Source organism: Diceros bicornis, chromosome 25 (genome assembly GCF_020826845.1).
Source record: "Diceros bicornis minor isolate mBicDic1 chromosome 25, mDicBic1.mat.cur, whole genome shotgun sequence".
Classification (NCBI taxonomy): Eukaryota; Metazoa; Chordata; class Mammalia; order Perissodactyla; family Rhinocerotidae; genus Diceros; species Diceros bicornis.
Window position 1 is genome coordinate 29,070,809 of NC_080764.1, and position 13,054 is coordinate 29,083,862.

General features: G+C 42.9%; 1 protein-coding gene across 1 annotated transcript in view; it reads right to left on the minus strand.

Moving 5' to 3' along the window:
* The window catches only part of PLEKHG7 (pleckstrin homology and RhoGEF domain containing G7), a 56,931-nt gene extending 44,166 nt beyond the window's left edge, over positions 1–12,765 (minus strand). Inside the window, exons 1-3 of the mRNA XM_058568672.1 lie at positions 12,697–12,765; positions 8,939–9,663; positions 8,377–8,399 (exon numbers count right to left, since the gene is read on the minus strand). Coding sequence (XP_058424655.1) covers positions 8,377–8,399; positions 8,939–9,634 — 719 coding nt within the window. The 5' untranslated portion in view covers positions 9,635–9,663; positions 12,697–12,765. The remainder of the gene's footprint in view (positions 1–8,376; positions 8,400–8,938; positions 9,664–12,696) is intronic.
* Between the last annotated feature and the right edge of the window lie 289 nt (positions 12,766–13,054).

Below are 13,054 nucleotides of genomic sequence, written 5' to 3' on the forward strand. Positions count from 1 at the left end.
GCCTGACCTAGACTTTGCAGCCCTCCCGGGCTTGCCGGTGGCCTCCCCTCTTCCCCGCCTTCAGAAACCCAAACACAACCACACTTTCACTAACCCGGAGTGGCGCTGCCCCAGTCTGGTCAGATCCGAAGGGACTAGTCCCATAGTTGCTGGAATAATCTTGTCTCCTTTCTGCTTCCAGAACGTCTCCTTATTCTGTCCTCTGCTGAAGCTCTGAAGGTCCATGGTGTGGGCTGGGACAGCAGCAATTCAGAGAATCCAGAGAATTCTCCCCCACTGCTGAGCAGGCCACACACCCAGGCATCAACACTCAACAATGAGCCTGCTCTGGCATGTTGGTGCCAGAAAACTTTCTGACTGCAGGAAGTGTGTCACCCAGTGGACCTCAAATGCATACACTTTGCAAGGAATAGATTGGTCCTGATGGATATTATTCTAATTTGACATCAGCCCACACTTGCTGAGCACCAGCTCTTATTAGACACTCCGTTCAGTGCTTTCCAAGCATTATTATATTGATTTTCACAAGCACCCTATGAGGTGGAAATCACTGTTCTCATTATAGAGTGGAGGAACTGAGGCTGAGAGGGATGGATAAGGCACTCACCCAAGCTTGCACTTCGTGAATGACAGAAGCAGAATTCAAAATTCAAATACACAAGTCTGACTCCAAAAAGACTTGGAAAATAGAAAGAAGAGAAAAAGATACTACAAACCATTTAAAAGCATAAAGTGTTTTTTAAAATTGACATAATGATGGTTACTCCTTTAGGTAAAAGAAGGGGTGTAGTGGGTTGAGTGGAGCCCCCCCCAAAAGATATGTCCACAGTCTAATCTCTGGAATCTGTGAATGTGATCTTATTTGTAAAAAGAGTCTTTGCAGATGTAATTAAACGAAAGCTCTTGAGATGAGATTATTCCAGATGATCCGGGTGGGCCCTAAATCCAATGACGTGTATTTATGAGAGACACCTAGAGAAGAGATAGAGAGGAGAGAAGCCCCGTGAAGATGGAGGCAGAGATTAACGTGATGCAGCCACAAGCCAAAGAACACTTCGAGGAAGAAGCAAGGAAGGTCCTTCTGGAACCTTCAGAGGCAGCACGGCTCTGCCAATATCTTGCTTTTGGACTTCTGCTTTCCAGAACTATGCGAGTATAAATTTCTGTTGTTTTAAGCCCCCCGGTTAGTGGTAATTTATTATAGCAGCCACAGGAAACTAACAATGTAACAGGGGCAATATAATCGAGTGTGAAGGGCACTCAACTTATGACCCCTGATTCCCAACTCTGACCTTCATTACCTGTGACCTTGGCACGTCACTTCCCTGGGCCTAAGTTTCCTTGTGTGGAAAACAACTGTGAGTGAGACCCTTTCCATCCCTCATGAACTACGAATCGAGGATCTAGAAGCATTGCTCTCATTTTCCCCGCCAGTGGCCAGTGGGTGGGAGCACTAATTATATGGTGACCTTTATCTTGGCAGAAATGTTTGAAGATGAATAATTAAAGCTCCTTCTTTAGAAATATGACTAATACATCATTTGCATTTTTCAAAGATTTCTTCTGTACAGTGAGCTTAAATCAAGGACTACTGGCCTTTAATTTCCAGGTGCAAATTTTAAGGGAAAACTATGAAAAATACCAGAGAATATGGGGGTAGCAACTGCCTTATAGTGGTAAGCGTGTCTTAATGGAATAAAACTCTTACCAAAGGTGCTGCAATTTGGAGGCGGCACAGTCTTATCTTTCCCCCTGCTGTGAATGTTGCCCAATGTTGTTGTTTTTTTATCAGGCAAGCTTATCAGGCCTCATTCCTCGACCCTACAGTCTTTGTCTGATGGTAAAATTTCATGGTAAATGTAGCCTTTTTCAGCAGGTGGCTTTCCAGCAATTGTGTGACTAGAAGAGGTAGGTGTTCTATTTTAAGAATCATAGTGTTTTACCCTATGCAAGAAATATAGTGCAATTTGGAATGCTTGCTTATAATGATGGGTTGATTATACAGGGAGATCAAATTAAGAATCAGTAACAATCTTAAAAAAAACCCTTTTTAAAATAATCAACAGAGAAATGACAACTTGACTGCCAATTATGGAACTGTAGCTCTCTTGGTTAAATCTGGGATATATTTTTCCATTATGAGTCTCAGAAGATTATTGGGAATTTTCCTTTTCATGTTTGACTATAGCTTCCAGTTCAACCTTCTACCAAAATGTTCCATTTGCTGGAAATCCAACTGAGAAGGCATGGGGAGCCTCTGGAAGGATGGGGAGCCTCTAGTTCACTGCTCAGGGCCTGGTACATAGTGGACACTTCATAAATGTGGAGCAAACAAATGGAAGACTCATCCCTGGCATGTTGGTTTTTTTGGTCATCATATCATAACAAAAGGCTTATTAGATGGGAAGACACATCAATTTGAACACAGAACAGAGACAGTCTTTGGAGTCTCATCAGTGTGGAAAACACCCTGTGCTGTGACTTCTTACTCAATCAGTAATAGTTATCAAACACACCATAGTTATAGTTATCAGAGTACCAGGGTAGCTGCTGGTAACTGCCTAGAACTCTCATGTCTTTTCAGGCTGCTGCCTTTTCTAGAAAAGAGTCAAAATACTGCCCAGTGGGATCAAATGATACTGTACAAATCCCCACTAATCCAAGGTACATTCAAGAGATAAACACAAAACATTAGGACAAATGGGGAGTTTGAAAGGAGCTGGAGGGAGACAAATAAGTAACTGGAGGAGAAAACACACAGAACAAAAAGGAGATCACACAATTTCCCCTACCAGCCTTGTCCTAACCTAACTAACTAACCACTGACTTCCTTTTTTCCTCTTTAAACATTTATTGAACCTGCTATGTGCCAGGCAGTGTCCTAGGCATTGGGGATACAGCAGTGAACAAAACAGACACAACCCCTCTTTCATGGCACTTGCGTTCTGGGAGGAGCTGATGCCAGTGGAGGAATAACACATGATTCCTGATATGAAAGGGAGCTGCTGGTCCACACTCTAGCCTCCAGCCATTCCCCGGCCAGGAAGGTTTCCCTGACCTCCTGAGGCTGCAGTCTCCTCTCCAACTAATTAACAACATGCCATCTATCTCATCACAAGGAAAAGAAAAAGTTGTAATTATCTGGAGTGATGGATGTTAACTAAACTTATTGTGGTGATCATTTTGTAGTACATACGTATATCAAATCATTATGTTGTATACTTTGAACTTATAAAATGTTATAGGTCCATTATATCTCAGTAAAACTGGGGAGAAAAGAAAATAATATAATAAAATATGATGCCATAGAATGCTGAAATAAAACAACACAGGGGCCAGCCCTGTGGCGGAGCGGTTAAGTGTGCCCGCTCCGCTGCTGGCGGCCCGGGTTCGGATCCTGGGCGTGCACCGATGCACCGTTTGTCAGGCCATGCTGTGGTGGCGTCCCACATAAAGTGGAGGAAGACCGGCATGGATGTTAGCTCAGGGCTGATCTTCCTCACACACACGCACACACAGAAAACAAACAAAAAAATCAATTACAATGTGCCATCTATTAGTTTCCAGTTAACACCTTTCCAACAAGCTTTCTAGCTCCATGAAAGCTGAGACAGTCTTCTCTCTCTCTGATATTTTTCAGAGTTTATAGACAGTGCTAGCTTATAGCAGGTTTTAAATAAAAGTCTACAGAGGGTATAATATTGTATCGAATCTAATGTTCAGATGCATCAGATGAGTTTCCTGTAATCAATTTGATGTCAGAATATTTTAGAAAGAATAAGTCAATGACCTGCATATAAGAAGTGCTTAATGAATAAGTGAATGAATAAACAAATGAATGGTTTCTTCAAAGAAAAATAATTGCTAATGTTTACTTATACTATTTAATCCTATCAAAAGCCTTATTAGGTCGGTACTATTTGTATCTCCACTTCATGCGTGAAGATTTTGAGCTTTCGAGTTGCTAAAGAACTTGCCGAAGGTCACAATGCCAGAGAGAAGTAGAGACAGAATTCAAACCCAGAGAGTTAGATTCCAACAGCTCTTGACATTACATTATGCTGCCCCTGAAGGGTAACTCCAAATGTCTTTGGGGGATGTTCTCCTGGCGTCCAGTGTTTTTGTCTGGCTTATTCCTGGAGATAGACTTTCAAACACCTTGTCATTTGGTTTTCATGTTAATGTTGCCCCACTTGCTAATTTAGATATATATAGCTTTTTTCTTTCTTGAGCACTGGAAGGTTAGTCTTTGTTCTAATGGACAAAGTATTTCCCTTCTCAGCTTCAGGGCTGACAAGAAAATTAGGTGAGATAGATAACTTTCTGTGAATGTAAATTTTAAGGGGTGCCAGGAAGGTCTCCCTACCTACAAAATCTCCCCCATTTGCTTCCTGAGGTTTAAAATCCCACCAACACAGCTTTATTGCTTGGCTTCAAGTCATGTCCTCTGTCGAAATGCAAATACATCGGGGAGAGACAAGTAACACTGTGAACCACGGATTCTGCCAGCCTGCCTGGCTTCCTTCTTCTGTCCGTCCTTTCCTTTGATAAATATTTGTGGAGATAGACTCTAGCTGGGTACTGGGTGTTAGAGGTTTAAAGATAAACAAGTGGTCTCTGCTCTCAGGAAGGTCTTGATTCTGGAAGCAGATTAACGTAAAAGAAATGCAATACAGTGTTTTAGATGCTATGATGGAGGCATTTATAAGATGTAGGGCAACCCAAAAGGGAGGAATACACTGCCCTACTTGGAAAGACGAGTATAAATATTCCTTAAGCTTAAAGTCCTTCACACTATAGTAAGAATGAATTGTAAAGATTCTTTTCCAGGAGGTATATTTTGGTGATAGGAGAAGAAGGTTTTGAGTGAGTATGAGTTCACTGAAATACCATAGAGGGAGAGAGGGAATGACGATGAGAAAAAAAGTTCACAAGGAAACACCTGGAATCAAAGTCATAACACTGAGCTGATTTCAGAACTGAGAGTAGATTGGGCCCTTCTCATTTACATGAGTCTGCCCACTTGTCAGGCCATGTGTTAAAACACTATGATAAAAGAAGAATCAGTTTTTCTGAAAAAAGGTTTTACATCTATTCTATAAGGCAAAAAATGTTGTTATGATGGACTGACAGCCACAGAGGCAAGCATTTCTTAATCAAATGTACCAGGGGTCAGCAAACTTTTCCTATAAAGGATCAGGTAATAAATAGGGTTTGTTTTTTTTTTTCCTCAGGAAGTTTGGCCCTGAGCTAACATCTGTTGCCAATCTTCCTCCTTTTACTTGAAGAAGATTGGCCCTGAGCTAACATCTGTGCCAATCTTCCTCTATTTTGTATGTGGGTCACTGCCACAGCATGGTCGCCAATGAGTGGTGTAGGTCTGCACCCAGGAACCAAACCCGGGCTGCCGATGTGGAGTGTGCTGAACTTAGCCACTAGGCCGTGGGACCAGCATCAGATAATAAATATTTTAGGCTTTGTGGGCCATACCATCTCTGTAGTGACTACTCAACTCTGCCATTGCAGTGTAAAAGCAGCCATGGATACTATTTAAATGAATGAGTGTGGCTGTGTTCCAATAGAACTTTATTTATAAAAGCAGGCAGTGGGCCGAATTTGGGCCATAGGCCATAGTTTGCTAGATTCTGGTTTATACCATTTAACAGGCATATTAAAGGCCTAAGTTAAATAAGTTTAAATAAGTTTAAAATAAAGTTTAAAGAAGTTTTTTGAGGTGAGGCCCCTAGCTCCTGAATGGACAGCAGGGTCACAGGTAGAGCTCTTTTCCCAACATTATATGACTACACAGCCCGGTGAGTAGCCATCGGCAGGCAGTAGCCCTTTGAACAAATGGCTGCTGTGGAAAATACTGCAGGGACATGAAGAGAGGGAGGGAGTAAAATACTGGCAGACAGAGGAACTTTGTGCCATAGATGGTTAGCTGTTTACCAAAGATTCATGCTTAAGGTGAACTAACAAAAGTGTAGATTGAGCGGTCTATGGCTGATGAATAAATTACTTTTTCTTTATTAGTTAGTCATATAAGAATGTTTAACATATTAATTCATAGTTTATAGTTACTTAGTCTTTCATTTGTTCATTCAACAAACCTTGCCTACTACATACCAAGTATTGTACTAAGTCCTGCAGAAACAATATTGATTAATTCAGGGTCATCACTAGATACCAAGATGTCCAAATTACCTCCCTTCTAATTTCCTGTTGTGACTTTCCGTAACCTTCCACTATTATGCAGTCTGTAATTGTGACATATTGAACCCCACAGAGATTTTTAAGGCCTCAGCTCTTTGACCAAGTTGTTCCTTTGAATTTACCAAGACTGTTTCTGTTACTGCCTCACAAAGATTCTGCATGTCAATAAAAACTACCTACGTGTCATCTTTTGCAAAAGGCTTGATGAGTCCCATCACTTAGCCTTTATGTCTGCTAACTCCATCTTATAATCAAGGCTGGACACTGACTTCACCTGCTCTGGGAAGCATTCCCTGATTAAAGACTTTCAGATCCATATCTCCATCTCTGATGCCTTCTCTAATCGAGTATCTACTCAAAATCTCCACTCAGATGTTCCATAGGTCTTCAAATTCAACATATCTAGACTTGAAGTCAAGACCCACATGCCACCCATCTGTTTGCCTCCTCTCCCACTAGGTTACCCAGATCAGTGAATGGAACCATTAGTCACTCAGTAGTGCAAGCTAGAGGCTTGCAGGTCATTCTTGAGGTTGGAAAGGAGGACTTCCTTTCCCTCACCACTATGGTCTACCATTCACAAAGTCTAGGTGAGGATACCTCCTAAATAGCCCTTGAACTGAGATGCTTCTTTCTAACTCCACTGCCTCCATCAGAGCCTAACCTACCAGCTTCTCCTACCTGAACATTCTAGTTGTTCTGCTGGAGTCCATCGTCATCTAAATCTCATCTCTCCCTTGTATCTATCTGATCATATCAACCCAGTCAATGGTTTCACACTGCTCTTAAGGTAAGGAACAAAATCCTTAAACCTCCTATTAAACTACACATGACTGATTCTAATTAACATCATCATCTTTTTCTAAACCTGCTCTCTTTTCCACTTTCTGTGACACATCTGAATCAGGTATCATTTTAGAGCTTTATTCTGGTTTGCACCTGTGGAAGATTTGCATTAACAGCCCCATCTTTCACCAGCCCTGTATCCCCACCCTTTGCCACATAACACTTCAGTGCTCTCTCACTGTTGGTGACACATGATTTCCTGCCCCTGAGTTCAGCCATGTGACTTGCTTTGGCCAATAGAATTAGGCAAGATCCAGAATCCAGGCTCCAATAGGCCTTGTGTGCTTCCACTTTTCCTCTTGAACCTCTCCCTTCACCATAAGAAGAACATGCCTTTGGTTCCATGAAAAGGATGAGGGACATGTGGAGTGGAACTACACAGCTGAGCCTGGCACAGATTTATAAGAAACAACAGCGGGCTGTGGTTTTAAGCCACTGAGGTATGGGGTGGTTTGTTATGTAACAACAGCTAACTGATACACTAACAGAATAATTTCTATTTTTTTGTGATTTTGTATATCCCCTATCTTTGTTCATATATTTAAGTCAAGTAGGGTTAAAATCAACAAAGACTGCATAGATGGATCTCCCTTCCTATTATGAACAGCAAACTCTTGCTTGAGGATCGAGGTCCAGTAAAAACTGATGGCTAATTCCCTGAGGATTCCTCTGTGACTTTCCAAATGAAATGAGGGTTTTCCCACCAATCTCACAAACTGGGTGGGTGAAATTGGGCAGGGATCTTTCCCTTGCTGCTGCAGAAGCTCTTCATCCCTGAGAGGGATGGCAAATCCATTGCCACAACCTGGGGACCATGCTGAAAGTTCAGAGCTGGTTTCGGAAGTGACACAATCCAGCTGCATTCTAGATAAAGGTACAGTCTGTTGCAACAGGCATTTTAAAGGTCATCCTGGATTAAACAACACATCTTGTTCCTTTTGTTCTTGTCCTCTGAATTTCTCTGAAAAGCCGTTGAATGTTTCTGGCCTTTCCATTGTCTTTACCTGACAAAAGCTATTACTAAGTGGATGTTAATTAAGCCACAGGCCAAATCGCTGACAATTCAAAATGAAAACCATGACCACACGTGGCTGTCCCACTCTGCCGCAAAAAGCCACAGCAAAATGCTGTGCTCTTAAAGGAGACTCTTAAAATTAAGACTCTTTCACCCATAAATGTGAAGAGTGACTTGGGGGCTATAAAACAAAGTGCCTGATTAATACGCCAACACATTTGCTGTGTCAGAACTGAAAGAAAGATGTAAGAGTGAACAGTCAACAGCTTTCATAGCCCTGGAGAAAATAAAGACATACACACCTGGATTGATGCAATTCTTCACCCTGAAATAAATTTAAAAAATACGTCTTTTAGTTTTGCTCAAATCCACCCAAAATTCCAAAGCAGACATCTTGAAAAGAAAGGCAATGAACTTTCCTAGCTAAAATGTTTTGGAATTTTCTTTTGGAGGGGGGAGGGGAGAAGATTATAAATTTGAGTAACTCTCTCTTTCTCCTCTTTTAAACCAGCCACACCAGGTTGTCTTCCAATCGTGTGTATTTGCAAGAGGGCCACCATCGTTACTATCCAGTGCCTGACACACCATCTCTAGCCTGACCTGTGTGGGCCCCTCCTTCAAGTGCCTTCCAGGATATAGAAGATGAAAGTGAGCTAGATCTCCATTCTCTCTCTTCCTCAACCTGCTGCACCCCTTTTACTTGAGAGCCAATGTGTCCTAAAGAGTGTGTGTCCCCTCAGCGGTGACTTTCTGTGCTGTCTCCCATCACAGGAACCCCGGCCTTTGGGGCAATGGGGCAACCCGGAGACCTATTTTGCTTTGCGGCCCACCGAATGAGAGGCAGGAGGCCTAGAGCCGTGTTACCTGAGGACTAGGGGGCCGTGGGGCGGGGCTGGGTGGTGAGTGGCCTCCCCTCCTTGGAAGAAGGGCCTGAGGAAGTGACCGCTCCTCGGTGGGCTGAAGCACGGGAAGGGCATCCTCATCAGTGGGCCCCTTTTGGGGCTCGAATGGGTCAGCTGTGTTGAGGGTCCTTTCAGGGTCTGTGAGTAATCTTGAGTGGAGTCTCAGGGGCGATAGGGAGTGTGAAGACTCCTTTGGGCTTCCAGGTAGACTCTTGGAGATGTAACATGGGGAGCCTGCAAGCTCCTTCCAGCTTCCCCGGGGGGGCATTTCCAAGGTCTCTTGCTGAGGCAGCAAACGTGCAGTCCCATAGCCGCTGCCCCTTAATCTCCTGAGAGTGGGAGAGGTGGAAATGCGGCCTGGGGCTTGCCGGTCAAAGTGGAGAAGATTCCCCTGGTTCTCACAGTGCTTCTTCGATAGACTCCTCAGCGGGGCCTGAGGATAGGCCCTGCAGCCTTGGGGCTGCACCTCTGGGCAGGGTGACTCCGTCTTCTCCATGCAGCTAAGAGGCTCTGTTGCTAGAAGCTTCCAGGGGACACTGTCGGACTTGCTGTTCTCTGGGCCACACTGGGGTTGTTCAGTTTCCACATTCAAGTGCCACTCTTCCACTGGTATGTCTTTGTCCTTTTCCAGAGGATAGTTGGAAGCGGGTTGTTGCATCTTCAGTGAGGAAGAGCAGAGTGCAGAATCTGTTACAAATGAGGGAGATTGAGGTGAGAAAAAAGGTGTCTGAAATTTCACATGAAAACTTCTAATTTGTCATTGGAGATAGGTAGAGACCAGTTAACAACATCCTTTACGGTTTGAAGATAAGTAACGTAAGTGATTCCAGCTTTTCCATCTAAATAATTTGTATGGTGAAATTTGTTTACTATTTACTTAATATTCCTTCCAGGTTCAAACAAAAAAGCTTTTAAAAACCTTGGTGACCTAAGAGACCTCTTGGAAGCCACAAAGCTCATCACCTTTTGATTATTCCATTTTAGGAGAATCAAATGTACATGAAATTTTCCTTACATTCTGTGTTTATTTACTTTAGGACTTTGGCATATGTATTCTGGGGATGTAAGGGTGTAAGAACAAGGAAAACAAGGCCCCTGCCTCCAAGGTTTAAATTACAGAATGAGACATGGTTTCAAATATATTGATGTAAAGTATTTAGCAAAAGACATTCTAGATTTTATCCATCTCCATGTCTTGGAAAAATAACTTAAAAGTTTGAAAAGAAAAACCTAGATGCCATCCAGATGCCCCACTTCTCATGATTAAAAGTGTTTTCTAGAATTCACTAATGCAGAATTACCTCCCAGTTAAGCTCTTCTCACGCTCAAGCAAAGCTGGTTCTACCATTTGACGGCTTGATTCATGGTGATGTGGAAATGACTTACTGTAGTTCCATTATTTTATAGTTTCCCATATAAAGAAAGTAGTTATGTGTGGGAAAGCGTCAATCCTTACCCATCCTGTCAACTGTGGCTTGAGTCAACTCTTGATTATTTATAGACCTGGTGTGGGACCGTGCAGTGGGTAATCTAACCATCTCCTCTTGCCATGGGCAATGTGGAAGGTGATTTCATACTGTGCATGACTTTTTTGTGGATGGAACATCAATAGTTGACCATATATTCTGAGATCTCCAATAATAATTCGAGCAAGTTTATGAGTTTAAAGCAAAACTCAGCAATCTAGAACCTTTCGGGAATGAACATGTTTGGGTGGACAAATTTTAAGGAGGGCTAATAATTTACTTTTGTAGTGCTATGCAATTTTAATTCCACTGAAAGCACTTTTTAGTAGAACTTTTTCTACAGTGTATTATTTACTTCCTCAACTTGATAACAGAGAACACTCAATTCCAATAAATCTTTTCTTGATGACCTGGCCTCCCTATGTTGAGTATCAATCACAGTACTAGCTGAAATACAATGATTATTACTAGGTTTACTGAAGTTCTATGGAGAATACAATAATCATTACGGGTTTTTATAGCATATGGTTATTTACGCCACACTAAGTGGCCCACACTGATGTACTCCCTAATTTTATTCATTCCTTCTCATTATAGCTTGTGTACTTGCCTACAGCAGCCACTCTCTCCCCTTTAATTTATTTCTTCTAATCTCTTTCAGGCACAGAGTCCAACAACTCTGCATCAAGAGAATTAGTAGGCTCTTAGATTTACTCTTATTAGTAAAAGAGAGGAACCCAATGTTATGACATTGTCATGACACTGCTGTGACATTGATCTTGGGGACTCCATGTTCTCCTGTATTTACTCCTTGGCTCTCATCTGGTTTAAGGCCAAATGAAACTAACAGGTACTGGATTTTAGACTGGAGAGTTGTTGGAGGAACTGCTTAGATACCAACTAGTCAACTCCACTCTTATCTACAAAAGAAATCTGCAACTCTTAGTGCTGGATTTACTTAATATTTTGAGCTGAGGACTCAAGTGTTACAGAACTTCACACGTAGAACAAAAATGCATGAGATATCCTTATTTGGGAGGTGGGGGGGGGGTAATACCCGCTAGGAAACTTACATTTTGGTTAAGGTGGGGTGGGACTGGCTTTGTTTTTAGGTTGATAATTTCTGGCTGCCGCTTTAAAGGCTGCTACCAGCTTCGCTGGAGAAGACTGAAAAGGCCTGTCCTGACCATTGATGAAAACAGGCGTATTAGGTCTCTTTTCAGGTCCTGAGTGGGAGGGGCCCACTCCTCATTCTCCTAACAAACAAGTGGCTGAGCTGAGGACTGGAGTTACCGGTGCTTTCACACACGTACACACCCAGGGGATTCTAGTATTTTCTCTTATAGTGTTGTCCAAGTTCTAGGCAGCCAGGCCGTTACAGGAATTCATATGTTTACACAGGCACTTGCATAACAGTTCTATCAGAATTCTTAGTCCTTGTGTTTCCTCTCTGTCCTTGTGCCTTCTTTCTCCTCCCTTGAGGGGCTAGGATGGGATTTCCTTTCCTGTCATCCTGACACGGGTGTGGTGGCCAGTAGGAGGTTATTATGTCCCATAGGACTTGAGAGTCATTAAGTATTATTTGTTGGCCAGTGTCTTAAATATTGGAACCAAGACAATAGGAACTGCTGAGAGCACTCACCGCAGAGCTGGAGAGACTTTAAACGCTGCAGGACTTTGGGAGACGGTCTGCAGAGAGGGAAGAGCCCGGGCTCTGGAGTAAATGACCTGGTTTCTCTCCCCGCCTTACCACCAGCTAGCTTGTCACCTAGGACAGGCCACTGCCCCTCTGTCAGCCTCCAGGCTGCGTTTATGAAAGTACCTCCCTCACATGCTCATTGCAGGGATTAACTGAGGTGATGGTTGAGGTTCCTGGGAGGCCCCCCCTAAATGATTTCGCCCTGTGGATCTGGTAGAGAATCAAAAGTTAACAGAAGAAGAGTTCAGGCTAACTCTTTTCCTTTACGTTCTCTAAAAGACTAAATCAATAAATGATCATAAACAAAATTCACCAGGCTTTGATCTCCCAACATTTAAGAATACAGCAAACACCCCCAACCCCACACACACACTGCTGGGGAAGCAATCTCAGTGTACTAGAAATTAAACCACACAGATTAATAATTCACCCATTCTACTTAGCCCTGGAAAGACCAGCAAGACAGAGCCAGAAGAAGCTGGTAGCAACAGGATCCGAACAAACAGAAAATGTAGGAGGGAAACCCAGAGAGCAGCTGAACGTCGCCTCTAATACCTGTGTGGTGGTCTGCCTCTGAAGGTGACCTTGTCCAAGTGGGTCCTGACAAGGGTATCAGCAGAACCACGGAGTGAGCAGGCGGGCAAGGGCTCAGGAGAACAGGTGCCACACCTGTAACAATGCGCCCTCCCTGGCCCAGTGCAGGCAAACGACGCAAGCTGAAAGAGCAACCGGCCTCTCCCTCCTTAGAGACTTTTCTAGTTATTTGTTTATGAAAAAGCCTAAAGGGAAGCAAGTTCAGAATCTAAGACCGCCTAAGAAAAAGTCAGGTGATTGGTTTCTACTGAGCAATGGCTGATCCAATACAGAAATGATGCAAATGTGGCTTGTTACTTCCCCTTCAGGTGTTCAGTAT